The sequence below is a fragment of the Chaetodon auriga genome, chromosome 18 (assembly GCF_051107435.1).
Source record: "Chaetodon auriga isolate fChaAug3 chromosome 18, fChaAug3.hap1, whole genome shotgun sequence".
In the NCBI taxonomy this organism is placed as follows: domain Eukaryota; kingdom Metazoa; phylum Chordata; class Actinopteri; order Chaetodontiformes; family Chaetodontidae; genus Chaetodon; species Chaetodon auriga.
Window position 1 is genome coordinate 9,942,928 of NC_135091.1, and position 17,560 is coordinate 9,960,487.

Here is a 17,560-nt window from a genome sequence, read left to right on the forward strand (position 1 = left end):
GAAAATGAAAGCATGCATGCCTGCGCTCAGTCTGTGTGTGTGTGTGTGTGTGTGTGTGTGTGTGTGTGTGTGTGTGTGTGTGTGTTTCGCAGCTGAAAGGGAATATGTTGCAGGGTCAATTGAGTCCAGCCCCAGGGAGAGTCGATGTGAGAAACAGAGGTCGAAGGTCAGACAAAAAGAGACACGAGAATCTAGCTGGTGTTTGATGAATTTCCTCAGTTTTTGACCTTGTTTTCTCCTCTTTCTATGACTTTTCACACCTTGTTTCCTTTTCTTCCCTGCCTTTGATGGCCAGGTTTGCTGTGCCGACACACTGGCGCTCTAAAAGCATGATCTATAAATATAACGTACATCAGTATATTCATATGCGGGAGTTATATCAGTTGTGAGTAATAATATGTTCCAGTTCAGTTTAATCTCTATAGAGCATCAGTTTGTCTATAAATCCATGTTTTTCTGTGTGTGTGTTCGCAGGTGCTCCCGTTCCCCAGCCAGGTGGTTTATAACCGTGTGGGGAAGTGCGGCAGCCGGACGGTGGTCATCTTGCTGAGGTTGCTGGCTGAGAAGCACCAGTTCAACCTGGTCTCGTCAGACATCCACAATAAAACACGCCTCACGAAACATGAACAGGTGAGACGGTGGCTTCGTAGACTCCGTCAGGGTGGAGGGTCAGAGGCTTTACGGTGTTTTGGCGTTGAGTACAGCCAGTACAATCAGCCTCTTTGATATTATTAAAAGCTGAAAAGCTCATCTGATATAATGTTACTGCAGAAGCAACAGCAGCCAAAGGAAAACCTGAAATTAGGTGTAATTCTTACAGTCGACAGAACAACTGAACCCAAAGTCCGTCGAATCACATGATCTTCATCAGATCAGGAGTTTGCCTGATGCCTGGAAAAATCAATGTTCAGATTTCCATTTTAATACAGTATGTCTACGTTTTTATATTCTTTTTTTTTTATTCTGCTAACTTGTGGGAATTGCAGCATTAAAAAAAAAAAATCAATCAATTTTTGTTGCACAGGCCTCTGTGGGACCCTGTGGTTTTTCAGGGTCCTGCTTCTGAAGCCACAACTTTATACTTTCATCAGCTCTACATACTGTAAATATTCAGCCGGGCCCAAATCACCTCAGCAGATTCAAAGCACAAGTTGTCAAATTCTTCAAGAAACAAACAGCCTCTCCAGTAACCCTTGCTGTAATTGGGGAAAAAAAAAAAAACAGTCAACATAACAGCAGCAGCAGCAGCAGCAGCAGCAGGAGCTCGTTCAGGGTTTCTCTTCATCCAGTGTGAAAACAAGGGTGAAGAATAGAAAATCTCCTTTTATTATTTCCTGAAATGTCTTGAGGACACGAGTGCTGGCTTTCCAGAGGAAAAACTGCTTTCATTTAGAAAACCGCAACCTTTTGAGATACTAAGAAGCGCTTGGCCCGTGCCGCTGGGAATGCCAGTGCAAAGTCTAATGTGCATAAAGCATAACTGATTTTCTTCTTTTTGTCACTAAACACACATAATATTTCTCTGACTTTCTCCACTAACCCCTGAAATATTTCATTTTCAAAAACTAAACAAATAAATCATGCAAATAGAAGATTTTCCTACTGCTTTAGGCTCGGATTTACTGGGCACTGTGTGTTTTGATGCAAACACGACTCCCAACCGTGGTTCCAAAACAAGCCCCAGTTTGGCAGCTGTGAGGGCAACTAACAGCTATACTGAAGTGTCACTGAGCAGCAGCCCTGTGGAGTATTCAGACCTTTTTATTTATATCAAAGTACCAATACCACAATGTAAAAATCACTCTACACATCATAATGTCATCTTTAACACTGTATCATACTGTTTAAACTCATTATGTTTTTGTTAATTCTGCAAAGAAACATAGCTGCAACATGAGTTGTTTGAATAAAAAGTACAATACATCCCCTGAAACATGTCAGATGCAGGGATAAAGTACCATAAATACAATACTTGGGTAAATGTACTGAGTTACGGTCCTGTGCTGAAGTTATACCACAGATGCTGCAGTTGACTCTGACCTTTTGATGGTTCCTGATGGGGGCAAGAAAGGAGAAACACCCAAAGAGATCAATGATTGTCAGTAGTGGTAACAGCAGTTTGGTTCTTCAGAACTGTTCATGACCAAGCTTCCTCATGTGCACTTCAGTCGGTGACATTTCCCACTAATGCAATGCCTCTTTTAGTCATCTGGGTGCGTGGAGGACTTAACTGTGTGTCGTGTGGGAGGATTGCAGCGATGACTCACATCCTTTCATGACGTTATTAACAGCATCCTTTAGGAATAAGCTACTGCTAACCACCTATAATGGTCAGCAGATTCTAAATATGTACAGTGTAACCATTACTGACCGATTTCATGTACTAAATGTTAAGCCAATATTGGAACAGCGACTTGTTTATCCATTCATCACACCCTGAAACGCTGGCTGCACACACACAGTGGCAGAACACCATCGGATTCATTAATTCGTGGACATAAAACATCTCTGTGAATGGTCCCAAGCAATGCTCCTCAGAAAGAGTGTGTTCATTCCTGTGTCTGTGCAAGGGGCTCTGTTTAAGAGTGTATGCCTGTGCTCGTGTTTGTGTGTGATTCTGTAAAGTGCGTCTCCGTCTTTGTGTGTTTGTTTGCGTGTGTGCTTCTGTGTGTGTTGACTTATGCAGATCCAGACGCGCGTCGCCTAAGTTTAGAGATGCTGGTCTCATCAGTTGTGGTTCTGGCGTGAGACGGCAGCTTTTGGACCGTTTTCCAGCTGGCTCTCCCAGAAGTCCGCTAATGGGTTTGCCCAGGGTTGATGCCTCGCGCGTGGGTTGCCAAAAAGTGAAGGTGCCTTATCCGTCTGGAGCTTTGCAAAGCTGCTGCAGATTTGCGGCGTATAGTGACCCATCTGTCCCTTTCAGCACTGGGTTGGGGGGGGGGACAGGCTCAGTGGGAGAGAGAGGTTTTAGACTCTTCCTGGAAAAGAAAAAACAAAGTCATCCTTAAAATCCCGAAACGGAAAGACAGCATCTTTATTGTGAGCGTGTCTGCGTTCATGTGGGATCCTGTTTCCTGCCTCTTACCAAGAACATTAACCAGCAGACAGATGCTCTGCAGCCACAAACCGTGTGTATCTGCATCACATAGCCGCAGATACGCAAACACTGAAAAGTGTCTGGGCCCAGGACAAACATAGGCTGCAAATAGTTATTCCCTGGTAGCATCCCATCAGCTGCACTCAAAGCAACAGTTTGCTCACTTACAGAGAAATTGGACAAGAAGTCTGCTAAAACTCAGATTTTGCAGTTGTGCCCTTTTTTTTAGAAATTGGGAATATTTATTGTGGAGTAAAGCTCTCACTTCCTGTATTATGACTCTTTAAGCATAAATACAATCTATGCATGGATGAGCACTTGCTGGAGCATTGTACTTTGTCTGACCTCCATACTGTCTGTCTCCAGCACAGGTGCTCATTAGTTAAACGTCTGTAAGTTCTGGATGCAGCTACATGGAGACAGATTGAATTGAGTTGAACGCAGGGCAGCAGTCATAGCTTTCTGTGGTTTTTGGCTCTTCCTCTGTTTCCCCTGATGAGTCCTGTGTGGACGCCACGGGGACTCAGGAAGGAGGAGGGGGGCGGGGGTCGAGGGCTTGCAGGTATGCCTGGAATCTCAGACTGTCCTCCACTTTCCCTCAGTCTCCCTGCAGCTCTCCCTGGTAAATGAGAGGGGGTCCGGCCAGACAGACCAGAGGGGTGGGTCAGAAAACACACACGCACACACACACACACACACACACACACACACTCACACACAAACTCACCGAATGTGCCAAATGTGTTCAGGCTCTGCACATCAACCTGAGCGTGGGGGAGGGGACAACAGGGGTTGGCTCTGGGCTAATTGGTCTGGGCTAATGGTCGAGGGGGCAGTTTGCAGAAAATAAACTTTTTTTTTTTTAAACGTAGAATTGAAATGAATTAATAGAGACAGAGCATGCAGGAGGGACCCAGAGCGGTGAAATTAATTCTACAGCGCTAATGAAGGTTTTAAATTTTACATTTTACTGCAGGAGAGATCGACAGAAAGTGGAAGCAGGGTGAGTGGAAATGTACTGAGTTTATAGAGAAGAGGGAGGGTGTGAAGCCCAAATCTGACTGGGGCCTCAGATTAACTGCCCTGTGTACATAAACAAGTATACATATTATTGTTGCTATCCAAATAGCCCCGCTATGACGTAACAGGCGCCCATACATAGTTTATAAGAGCAGGACATTCAAACAGTTCCTCAGCCGATCAATGCTCGCTATTAGAAAGATTTCTATGTAAAGACAGATACAGTCTGTTATTACAGGACACGGCAGAAGATTGTCCTTTATACCAAAGTCAAACACCTAAGACGGAAGAAGAAATTAACTCCAATTTTAAATAAAATAGTCACACTTTCAGAGGATCATTCAAAGACAGGCAGATTTTTCGTTTTTTAGGCAGTTTGTCTGTGGATAAAACCCCCTCCTCACGCTCAATGACCACTGAAAGTATTACTGTTATTATCTGGCTGAAGGTCCCTCCTCGTTATTTTCAGATTCATCCAGCTCTCTGTGCCTTCTGCATCGTGTCAGATGTTTCGAGTCCTTGAACTCGCACACCCACACTTCTACCTTCCACCCATACTGTATGATCAATGGTTCCTCAGCATATGAATGACGTTGGATGCGCAGCACTGTGGAAGAGCTTTTTAGCCATGCCAGCGGCGTGGTTGCAGGGGTGGCAGTGTTAGTCAGTCCACCACTTTGGTGCTGCTTTATTTCAACTACTATTGCATGAAATATTCATGTAGCCCTCAGGATGAATTTCACCGGTGGTGTTCAAAACTTTAATTTGCCCAATATGAATTTATAGTAGATGCAAACAGTATTTATTATCAAATACCTGCAAAACTGATGGCATTCCCATCAGGCTGAGCTGTATTTTCAGTTCACTGCTAATTAGCAAATGTTAGCATGTTAAACTGAAGAGGATGAACATTATACCATCAGCATATTATCATTATCATTGTGTTGCATGCTTGCAAAGTGCTGTTTGTTCAGTGAAACTGAACTGGTTTTAGCATGAAGAGGACATTTGGATACCTGTGAGGAGCAATCCTAGACCCTGTTTTTATTCAGATTCGAGAGCTATGCTAAGAGGAGATGTTCCAATCACAGCTGCTGTTGAAGCCACGTGTTTTTCCATGTGTTCCTCCAGCTCTGGCCTTGGTCTGTGTTACTGTCTGAAGAGCAGAGGGACTCATTGAATTCCTCATGTGCAGTTTTCAGCTGTTGTTTATCATTTAGCTGTGATTACCAGTTATAACTATAAACTGCTCTATAAAACTTTAAACTCTTCCTGTCGTCTGCTGTTCACTTTACAGTCTTGCGTCTTGCATCATCTTATAACTCATCACTTTACCATCATGGATCTTTAATTCAGTACCTCCAGCTTGGTTGTGTGTTCCAATTAGCACAACTGTTAATGTCTCCTGGTTGGAATACGGTGAGGGATCATGCAATACCTGCTGATTGGTCGAAGGGCCTGCAGCACGGAGCAAAGGATGCTGGGGAATAGGATGAAAGAAACTGGAGTGTTGCATATTTGAACTGGCAGAAGAAAATAAGCGTCTGGCAACAACATGTGTCACGGATGTGGCGGTGGCACGTGGCTGTCTGCACCCTCCTCCGACCAGCAGTGCAGTTGGCTGGGACACGGCCGGCATTACTGTGGAATAAGTCATGCTTAATTAGGTAGATAAAGAGAAAAATGTAAAATAACCTGAAATGGGACAAATGAGTCTCACAAGATACACAAACTCAGGGAAAACTTAAAACCCTTGATGAATTCATGGATTAGTTTCTTGACCGTTTCCCCTCTGGGCATTCCCAAAAGTCCTCTGATCTCGGATACTTCTCGCTCTCGGCCTGTAACTTTAAAGTCTTAATCTGCGTCGTCTGATGAAGGTCCGCTAGAAATGTTTCAGTATTTTCAATTGAATTAGTCTGCTTTTTAACTAGACAGACATTTTCCTGAGATTCTGCCCTCCAGTCTGATCAATCTCACCAATGAAGGGTTGGATAAGTTGATGTATCGCAGGTTGTTTTAAGAAATCACGAACGTTAATGCCACTCTGTAGACCTCTCGCATCTCACATCTCAGTGTTAATGCCATCCATACATGCTCTCCAAGGTATTGCCAACATCATGACTAGCCAGCCATGACTGAGCCATTATAACGTGTTTTTATTGTTTTGGAATTAGATGTATTATATGCTCCACTGGTGCAGAGACATAACTTGTATAGTCCCTAATTTCTTCCATGCGTGAGTGGGAAAACTGGATCTCGCATTCAGAATGATTCCAGTATGGAGCTATTTACGGAATGACTCAGAATTCAGTTTCAGTTTCAGGGCTTTCAGTCAAAGAGCTCATGCAAGGGATCTGCACTGTATGTGGCACTACTGTGATATCTCAGAGTTTGTTTTGGCTACTGGGAGCCTCTCTCCATGCAGACGTGGAAAGCCTTTGGGATGTTTTTTAATCTTCCATAGCAGCAGAGGAAGACTCGGAATGATTGCTTTAAAGATGCTGGCTTCGCTGGGCATGACTCAGGGGAGACTGCATCAATGGTGATGGATATCCTTCAATGAACAAAACAATGACATAAATTTGCCGAGCTGCGCAGTCAAGGCAGAGGTTGAATCTTCGATGAGGTCAGTCTGTCGTGGAAGATCCTGCAAATTGAATCAAGGTGGACCCACCGCCAGATAAATATACAGCCAAAGTATGTTTTCTAAATGTTATGTGCTCCGTTCAAACATTCAGCCGCTCTTGGATTTGTTTGACAGCACCTGAAGATGCTGTTTGCTTTTTGTCTGCAGTTGGTTTATTAGAAAGCATCAATGTAAGGCCCACCTGGTTTCTGTTCGAAGCCTCTGCACAGTGTCAGAGGTTTCTACCTCGACTTTATGCACGTCAGGGTCGGATCTTCACTTGTCTCAAATGATTATGCATATTTATGGCATGTTCTCTGCAAGACATGAAACCAACTGTTTTTTTTTGTTACTTTCAGGTGGATCTCATGAAGAACATCAGTAATATCCCTCAGCCATTCCTCTACACGCGGCATGTTCACTTCCTCAACTTCACCAGGTACAGTAGTGCACCCAGGTACTATGATGTTAAAGCTCTAATAAAACAGGTGTTCACTTGCATTTTTATTTGCCTTTGTAAGGTTCAGGATAGAGCAGCCTGTCTATATCAACATAATCCGGGACCCCATCAACCGGTTCCTCTCCAACTACTTCTTCCGTCGCTTTGGTGACTGGAGGGGGGAGCAGAACCACCTCATCCGCACTCCAGGGATGAAAGATGATGAGAGATACCTGGTGAGACCATTGCTTTGAAGCAGCAGTTAATTACTGTTTCTGGCTCAACAAAGCTATTTTCTCGAGCGTAACTTTGAGATTTAGTTCATGCTTCAAGCTGTATTCCATGTTTTTTAATGTTTTTCTAACGCAGGAATATTTTCCGCACAAATCGTCTGGTTGTGGCGGCTTTGATGTTTGCGCTCTCACTGATGGTGCCTTGACATTTTTAGGGGCTCCCATTGATATGTGTCTGTCGACTGTCTTTTTGTTCAAGTCTCACACAAAGTGCAGTGATGTAGGCACACAGGGACTGTTGATTAATTAGCTGGAGTCTCGTGGCCAAAGCTTTCGCCTGCCCTGGAGATGCTAAAGGCTTTGGATTAAGGGGAATTCATTATTTATAGATGTGCATCGGCACCTTTTGTCTTTACATTTGAAGCAGCGCATCTTCGGTGGTAACACTGTGTCAGATTTGTGATGAAGAGAACTGACGAGGCTCCCGTCTCTGAGCTTCTGCCCCGAGAAAAACTTGAGGAGCAGATTTATTATGATGAGCCTCATTATGTTCAGTTTTCCTTTTTTGTCATGCCAAAATACCCAGATTTTAGAATCAGAGCATGTGGGTTTATCCAGAGTTTAGGTCACCACGCTTTTTGTGTGTCTCGCTGCAACACCGTTTGCCACAATACTAATAATATTTTTGTATTACGCATTTTTAAAATGTGATTTCTCAAATTTCAAATACAAATGACATTTTTTAAAGCTCTAAATAGGAGCAAATATACAGGGCCAATAATGAAGCCTGCTTCAAAGAGGTACCACAGTCAGCTACCGTGTTGCTCTGGTCCCAAAGGGAACCTGTGCCCACTGTAGAAAACCTTTATAGCAACATCATTTAAAGAGCCAAACAAAGTCTTCCCCTCTATCTCCCTTTCATCTCCCTCCCAGTGCCCACAAGCCCATTTACTCTCATATGGACATTAACTAAATCAATGCCACGGATGTTTATGGTTTGAAATACTAATGCGTTTGCAGTATTTGACAGAGCTGCACAGTTATTTTATGACTGAGTCGCTGGCTCGCCAAAAGCAGCGCTTTAAATCTGTATCTGTTTTCATTCCACGCCAGCTGCTTTCATAACCTGAAGCTCAGCTGAGACATGAAATGAAGTGCCGTATACTAATTTCTGATTCTGGTATGACCTTGATGCACACTAATTATAGAGGCATGGAAGCTAAGGAGTGTTCAACAGTAATGATACTGTCGTACTATGTTACTGTATCTAAACACACTGTATAATCATCCACAAAAGATCATAACAAGAGCATAATCCCGCTGACATCCATTTTTTATCACACATGATTCATGCATTCATTCATTATTTAACTGATGCACAGCATATGCCGTTTCAGCCGGATGATTGTTTTCTTGTGTTTGAGCTCTGTTTGCTGTTATCTTGAGACAAACATTAACTTCCTAAACGTTAGAATATAAGCAGACAGAACATCTCTTTGACACAGAAGTATATTAAAACCACTCTCAGCGCTCTTTGAAGATGTCTGACACGTGGTGTCGCCGGAGGCAGGAAGGAAAATTGTAAGGCCACGGCAGACTGATGCTAACCCAATATTTAAATCTGATTATGATTCCAATTAGAGACCTGATTTAGTATAACCACATCAGAAACTCTGTATCCTGCATCTGCCGTGCAAAGGTGTTTACCCCTGTAGCACCATACTAAAGGCAATGCCTCTCATATTTTACAGTACATGCCGTTTGGAGCGTAGCTTTAATTTTCAAGTTGCCAGTTTTTGATCTCTGTGTGAGTTTTACACTGTGGAGGAGCTAAGTACAGTTTGGCTTCACGACTGTGCACTTAGCAGTGAAGTGCTGGGTCTAATGTGAGGCTGCTAGTAAGACAAATAACTGCATTTAGGAAAGTGGGAGTAAGTTGGCAAAAACAGAACATGTTTTGGCTTGAAAAACAGGTCAAAAACAATGATTGTATTGATAGTTGGTCAAGATTTTGAGGCAAATCAATATCCAGGCAGACACGCAGGTACACTGCTAGCCATTCCTCCCCACACTCCTCCATACTGTCTGAGACCCTGAGAGCTCAGAAGGCCATACTGAGAGGCTCACAGGAGTGAATGTCATTCTGGCTTGAGTCTGACTGGGTGTAATTAAGTATTGCACTGCTTTCCCTGGAGTTTTGGACCATGTGAGTTGAGTTATTAAAGTATGTAGACCACGGGGGCCCCTTGCTACAGTTAAAGGGGAGGAGGAGGCTGTGCTGCTGTAGACTGGCTTACCTGTGTGTGTGTGTGTGTGTATGTGTGTGTGCGTGCGTGTGCATGTGTGTACACGTATGAGGACCAAAAGTCTTTAACAGGGTTTAAAACTGACTCAACTTTTCCAAAGTGATGATATTTTGCTGCTGCTCGCTTCTTTGTTTGGGTCATTTGCTTTGAGTCACACAATCGCCTCAATTCAACTGTACTTCCCCAAATCTAGGACACGTTTTATAGAACTATGTAGAACTGAGAATTGGCTGCTTACCAAGCGCGTAGATACTGTGTTGCTGTATCGGCAGAGAAGTGTCGCCGCCTCAGAAAAGCGATATTTTCTGTTCTGGTTTTGCTTCACGATGCTTTCCCCTCTTGCTTCACGTTGCTGTTGTTGGTGTTATGTATTTCTTCTGACTGTGCTCAGTAGCAACAGCGGCCTAGCTTACCCATTCAGCATAAACATGTCGCAGTTATATGCTAAATCATATCTATAAATAAGTAGCTGTAGGCATATGCCACACTAGCATTTGTATAGTGCTGCAGATTGCAGTTGCTGTGGAATTCTATACACCGCATAATGTGCTGAACCTCTCTGAAAAACTAATTACAGGCTCAGGAATGAATTGAGGAATCAACACTGAGAGTCACAGACACACGCTGACTGATATATAATGGCTGTAAATAGTCGTGTGTTGAAAATGTATGTTTTAGGTAGAACTGAGATTAAAATTTGGTTTTAAGATAAAGATTCAAAGACAAGGAAGAGAGTCGAGCCTTCAGCTCCTGCTTCATCGTGTAGCAACCCAAAATAATAAAAAAGCTGCAGCATTGATTCACACCTCAGAGGGTGTTGATTCTATTTAACATCCAAAATAAGGCTTAATTTAAAGCCTTGTACAGAGTTTAGATCCGGATTGGAGGCCAGAAGATGAACGTCCTCACAAATACAACATCTCAGATATCTGTGTGTGTGTGTGTGTGTGTATATATGTCAGCGTGAGTGCCCTGCTGTGTCAACACTGGCCTTGGATATATATCCCCTGCCTGGTGTGCATTAGCCCTGCCTGCCCCGCGCCGCGTCTACATGAGAGGCGTCAATGAAAGAACACTGTCAGTTTGCTAGCCGGGGCCGAGGGAACCTGATGCACGTGTTGCTGAGACATTCCTGTGGTCGGCTTGGATTTTCCGTCAGTCCCCACACCCCTTTTTAAACACACATACACTACACTATAGAAAGGCATGCGCTGGACACTTGAACGCAGAGTGCACACACACACACACACACACACACGGGATAGAGCCCAGTGCATGGGCTGTCGCTCAGGACTTAAATTGTGAGCTTTCATTTGGAATCAACGGCCAGTGGAAAGCAGGCTCAGGTCGATCTGATCAGTTAAGTGCGAATTTATACACATGTATGAAAATGAGAACTAAAGGAAGCAGTTGAGGGTGATTAATCAGGCTCAGCCCTACGATAAAGTGCAGTGTTTGCGTAAGCGTGTGCTCACACACCTGTGAGTGTGCATGTAAACACATGCAAAATATCTCTGATGTAATTCAGCTCCTCTGCTGAACCTGAAGAACACAATCCGTTCAAAAATACAGGTCTGATGAGGAGACATTCCCACGGCTACTGAGAATCGTGTGCTGTCAGTCTGACTTTGACGGTGACACACACACGCACTCAAATGACATTTAATGAGAGGCTTTACTGGCATCAGTTATGCCCCGGCTTGCCTTTACACTACACACAATAGGGTGCTGTGTCAGTCACAGGGTCGATTGCCAAAGGTGCAACTGACACATGATGTTTACCGGTCACATCTATCAGAAAAGCATTTTCATTTCTATTTAGATTCCTGTGACTGGCATCTGAACTGATCCGACTGTACGCTGCCCGCTCAGCACCAGGCGGCGGACGAACAAAGTTAGCGACTAGCTGGTGAACACAGTGGAGCATTGAGCAGCTAAAGGGTAGGATACTTTGCTCGAGAGTCGGTGGAGACTAAAATCTGAGCTTAAAGAAGAGCCAATAGTGATCAACTTAAAAGGTTTTCTCGCGTGCCCTCAGATGGTAAAGACAGCCAGTTATCGCAGGCTTAAATGTCAGCTGACCAGGCTGTTTCACTCCCATGCTCCTGGTCAGATTGTCCCATGGGAAAGGTTTATATAATCAATTACTCCTGATTTAATTTATGCATACATGCCTTTCAGTGAAACAGGAGGCCGCTGTAGAGATTAGGGCCTGTTTTGCTACAGTTTCTGTGACTGCTCGGCTGGCCTAATCCACGGTGAGAAAAGGAACAATGAGGCTGGGTGTGCACGCAGGAGCTCTCTTCAACATACTAATGGGCGCTCCAAAGAGAGTGTGTGTTGTCTGTCGGCTGTGTGTGTGCGTATTTGATTGTGCGTAGTTGTATATAAATGAGTTGTGGCTGGATTCCCAGAAGTCCCCGAAATGTTGAGGGTCCTGTATCAAGTGTCGGAGCAAAGCGGAGGAGGGACTTCCTGGCAATGAGCCATGTGTGTCAGTGAACGGCGTCACACGTGTCACTTCCTGTCCGCCGTTTTCTCCTCCTTTGTCTGTCGCTTGCTTTCACTCACTTTTTTTGCTTCTAATTCGGCTGATAATGATTGTCTTGGGAGCTTTTGTGCCGTGTTGCATTTAGGCTGATTGTAGAAGGAACCCGTCTAGAGTCCGTTCCCAGCATTTTATTAACATGGCAAGTGTGCGTGAAATGTAACTGTGCTGCATTCGAGTTCAAGTAAGTTCATTTATCAGCTGTAACTTGACTTTCTTTCGAAATCTCAGCATGTGATTGATAGTTTTTCACAGAGGATGCACAGCCAAAAGCCTTGTGAAAATATAACACTCATCATCACAGATAGCAGACTGCTGGGCAAGGAGATACTCTCATAATTGATAACACTGGCTATACAGACAGTGTCATTCTTTCAATAATAAAACACAGAACAAGAAATTGTTCTTGAAATTATGAATCACTGAAAAACGGGGGCGAACTTATCACAAGTCCGGACACGACCCGCACAGTAACAATAGTGCAAAGCTGAACTCTAAAGGTTCCTCTGGGGTTTTGTTGTGGTTCCTTTGAAGAGCTTTCCAGTGGTTTGCTTCACTGATCACCAATAAGTCCTGTTCCCAGTGCATAGTGCAGTTCACTCATAAAGTTCAAACAAACCCGGCAGCCTCTTGGTGAATCAGGGACACAATTGTACCACAGTATTCAGCTGCAAGGAAAAAATAACCCACCAAGTGCATAATTTATGTAATCCCAACTCCAACTCGTGTATATAGAATTCTGTGCAGGCCCTCACTCTCTTTCTGTCACAGCTACCTTGTTAGAGGCTCGAGAGAAGTCAAGATGTGTAGCAATCAGATTTGTTATGCTGTTCAATTTGCCTATCCCTTTTTGCTTTGAACTGTCTTTAAAGAGCAAAAAAATGGCATGAAAATCATCTTCATGCTATCGTAAACATGCAGCCAAAAATGCAACAGATCAAACTGATCAGAGGCTGGCTCTAACTTTTACCTGCGTAACTGTCTGAAAGGCACACAATCCAAGCTCCTACATGCACATGGTGTGTAGCCTTTATCCATGTTTGCACCCCTGTCAGCGAGGTGTTTTCGACAGCTCAGTCCCCTGGTTCCCAGTGTTCACCCGCGGGCCCCTCACATCTCGCCCTCGATAGCAGTCTGCATCCTCTGGGAAGGTCTGCGCCTCCGGTCCTGCCTGACCCAACCTAATCTCTGTGATGGAGCATGGTGGCCTCAGTGTTGGCTTTGACACATTGCTCTGTTTAAATCAGCCGTTACGACTTATCAGAGTATAAATCTAACCCCGGCAAGCTTTGACGCAATCATTCCACTTTCAATTTGCTTCCACATTTAGATCCCGTTCTCTTTTATACGACGGCTCTGTCAACACCTTGGGCCTCGTGCATGTAGCCCGGTGCTACCGAATGTGTGAGCCTGAACATGTGGCGTATCTGTGTGCGCCTGTGTGTGTGTGTATGTGTGTGTGTGTGTGTGTGTACGTGTGAGTGTGTGAGAGAGTCATGCTTCGTGGAGTGTTGTGTTACATCCATAAGGCTTACGTCACCTGACATGGATTTGACTGCTCGTTCCACAGCACTCAGTGGCTGGCCAGCTTCACCCCTGCATGTGTGTTTTTAATCTTTCCCTGATTTTTTTTTTTTTTTTTTCCCTTTCATTATTTAATAACTCCCACAAGGGGTGTGATCACTGTATTCTAACGTGTAAGATATGAAATGCTTTAGTTCATGCTTAAGTTGATCGCTGCTTAACGGCAAGCGATCAGTTCCGTCAGATTTCTGCAGCTAGATTGTGGTAAATGCACTCTCCATTGCATGAAAAGCTTGCTGATAAGAAGAAAGTGCTTCCTTACTTGACACTGTGTCTTAGAGCTGCTGAGGTGAAGGGGAAGGGCTTATGTTTGTGCTCAGGATATTGTTTTGCATAGCACTTTGCCTTCCCAGATGATGATTATCAGTGAGCCCAGGTTCAGGGCCTTGCTAGTGAATGGCTCCCTCTAGTGGCAGAAATAAATCATTACTCTGTTTGAGATGAACTAAAAATGATTGCTGTTTGTCTGCTTTCAGGATATCAATGTGTGCATTTTAGAGAATTACCCCGAGTGCTCCAACCCCAGAGTCTTCTACATCATCCCCTACTTCTGTGGACAGCATCCTCAATGCAGGTAACGTCACGCTCTCCACTTGCATGACAAAGCATTTTGATGTTTAAGACACGTTTGGTGATGTGTTCTGTTTTTGTTCTCTCTCCACCAGGGAGCCAGGAGTATGGGCACTGGAGAGGGCCAAACAGAACGTGCTGGAGAACTACCTCCTTGTTGGCATCCTGGAGGAGCTGGAGGACGTTCTGCTTCTGTTGGAGAGGCTCTTACCTCATTACTTTACAGGAGTACTCAACATCTACAAGAGCCCTGGTAGGTATCACAGTTTCCTTCAAAAATCGAAGTTTGGCAAATGCTTTTTTTCTTAAAAATGGATTCCTGTCAAGCTGACTTGCTGTTTCTGCAGACTACAGGAAGATGGGGAACATGACCGGCACAGTGCGCAAACACACACCCACTCTGGAGGCCCTGCAGGTGCTGTACCACCGCATGCGCTACGAGTACGAGTTCTACAACTTCATCCGTGACCAGTTCCACCTCATGAAGAAAAAAATCGGCCTCAAGTCCGTCTCCCAACCCACCGCCTACTCACCTGCCTTCCTGCGAGAGCTGGCCCTCCGGACCCCGGAGCCTCTGGATGAAGACGAGGATCTGGACACAGACCTGGAGGATGCCAACAGCTGGCTGGTCCATCCCTAAGGGCTGTTTGATGAACAGTGGACGTAGCCAAAAAAGAAATAAAAACACTGATTGGCTAGAATTGGCTGGAGCTAGCTGGAGGCAGCCTGGGGGCAAAGGGGAGCCTTCCCCGTCTTTCAGCAAGAAAAGTGAGGTGCGTTTAGGGGTGTGCGGATCCTGACGCTCATGTTTGTACGGGCTGTGTTTTCCATCTGCAATCGACTCCTACCACGACAGGCTCAGCACTGAGGACTACAGGGGTTGAGTAATTGGAAGGACAAAATGCTCTATTTAAAAATTGACCAAGGACGATGGGAAACGATGTTAAACTCAATTTGACTCAAGTTTCGTTTAAATTTGAGTATGTTTTTGAGTTTGTCTATGTCACAAAAAAAAAAAAATCCACCATCGTAATCTCCAGGAGAGATTAGTGAGGGTAGCTAAGATGTGGATAGCTGATGTGTTTGGACATATTCTAAATGTTGGTCACTGGGGTGTTTACTGTAGGAGAGGACTTCAGAGTCCCAAGAGAGGTTCAGACTTTATGAAAGGGTTAATGTCCTAAAAGCTGGAATGGGAAATGGTATCCACAGATAAATAAGTACCAAAACCTTTTTTTTTTTTTTTTTTTTTTTTGTATATTAGCTGTTTAGGACTGTTCTAAGTGCCAAACCTCGCTAAGAGTTCCAGTAACTGACAGGAGCCTCTGTGCACAGCTGGTGGAGTTGTCACATAGTCAAGTCAGTTGTTATAGTATTGGTTTATAACATTTTGTTTCATTTGTAAGATATTATTAGGTATAAATGAGGGTTAAACAGTAAGCACTCAGTTATGAATTCAGAGAATTCCAACTATGTGTGCATGAATGATTGAGTTTGACCAAACCAGCGGTGTGTTTTAGCATAGATTTATTATTTGGAACGAGTCATTTGTTGAGAGTGTAGGCTGGGTTTGGAGTCCGACTCTAAAAGGCATATGTGGAGCGCAATTTGTTTTAATCCAAAGTTTAAAAGATTGAGTTTGCCAAATACCAATGTTTCTACTGCGATTCATCACGAAACTGTATGAATACACTGCACTTTTTTCTGAGGAGACCTTTCCTGGAATTTCTGCAGCAAAATGGGAGATTTGGTCACACAACCGAAGACTGATTTCAACAAGGATCATGTTACCATTCAAGGGTTCGCTTTTCCCTCTCAAAATATTATCATGCAAGTGTGAAGTGCTACCGATCCGAGCTAACGCTAATCTCTTATTCTCCAGCAGCTATTATGTTCTTCATCACTCGTGTAAAATCCATCCAGAGAACAGTAACCATAAGCTAACATGTGACTGTCATCTATGAATTTCACTACCATCCTAATCTCCATTGTCTTTACCTTCTCATTGTCCTGGTTTGTGTTCCGTGTTTCCTTTTTTTGTCAGTTTAATTTATTATTTTGTATTCATTTGCATTCCAGATAAAATTCTCAGGAAGGAAAAAAAAAAAAAGAAAAAACATTTGTATCTTTGGTTTCTGGCGGCTACGAAACTATTCTTGGCATTTTAAGGGTGTCTGGAACTGGTTTACATCAACAGCTGAAAACTGGTTAACAAAAACTAATGCATTCCATCATTTTACAGTCTTCAAAATAAATGTCCTCTTAACTATTGCAACTTTGTCTCTGCTTTGCTTTGTGAAAATGTGTATGAAGAACTTTGTTGTGGCCTTTTCACCCCATCAGGAATGCTGCAGCCTGCCGATGAACTCCCATGCTGCTGCACATATCAGATTTATAGGCAGCTACTAACAGAGCAGCCTCGTGGTCCCACCAACTCTTTCCTCTAACACCCGTGTGCAGCTCTCTCATCCCTGCAGCTGCCTGTCCATCACTCCGGCCGACCTCAACCCATCTTCCCTCCGGCTCCCCAGGTGTGAAATTACCTTCCCTGCTCTAGTCAGGACAACACAGTCTATCCTCTGATATGGAAAAATAAGGAACATGTCATGTCTTCTCTCTCTATTTGCCCCTGATCTTGGTCCTGCCGTTTCAAAAGAATTTTTGATGGTGTGCGCTGTGCTAACACAGGTGCTAACGCTGTGTCAGCACAGCGCGCATCATCAAAAATTCTTTTGAAACAGCAGGACCAAGATCAGGTGATAAACCTGTTATCTTGCTATTGTTGCCTCAATCATGCTGTTCCTTTCTAAAGTTTACTTGTAAACTTTGCAACTGAGAAATTTCACTTTTTTCAGCTACTGTTGAAGATGATGTGTAACTGTGTAAATACATCACCAACAAAACTGTTCTAGTGTTCTGACTGCAGAAAAGTAGAAGTAAACATAAACTCACTAATTCACTCATTCTAAAAAAAAAAAAAAAAAAAAAATGCAACTCGGCAATAGCTCGCCTTGATTTAGTACAACACAAGCAACACAGCCTTAACAGTTATGATGACAAATTACTGTAGGATTACACTCCAGATGTTTTCAGGTTGATGTAACTCCCAGCCATGACCAGCAAATGGTGTCCTC

At 43.7% G+C, this 17,560-nt stretch overlaps 1 protein-coding gene across 1 annotated transcript in view; it reads left to right on the top strand.

The window, feature by feature from the left end:
• The window catches only part of usta (uronyl 2-sulfotransferase a), a 50,425-nt gene extending 33,726 nt beyond the window's left edge, over nucleotides 1-16,699 (top strand). The window contains exons 3-8 of the mRNA XM_076755499.1: nucleotides 475-630; nucleotides 7,106-7,185; nucleotides 7,268-7,421; nucleotides 14,333-14,430; nucleotides 14,522-14,679; nucleotides 14,774-16,699. Coding sequence (XP_076611614.1) covers nucleotides 475-630; nucleotides 7,106-7,185; nucleotides 7,268-7,421; nucleotides 14,333-14,430; nucleotides 14,522-14,679; nucleotides 14,774-15,066 — 939 coding nt within the window. The 3' untranslated portion in view covers nucleotides 15,067-16,699. The remainder of the gene's footprint in view (nucleotides 1-474; nucleotides 631-7,105; nucleotides 7,186-7,267; nucleotides 7,422-14,332; nucleotides 14,431-14,521; nucleotides 14,680-14,773) is intronic.
• Nucleotides 16,700-17,560: the final 861 nt, after the last annotated feature.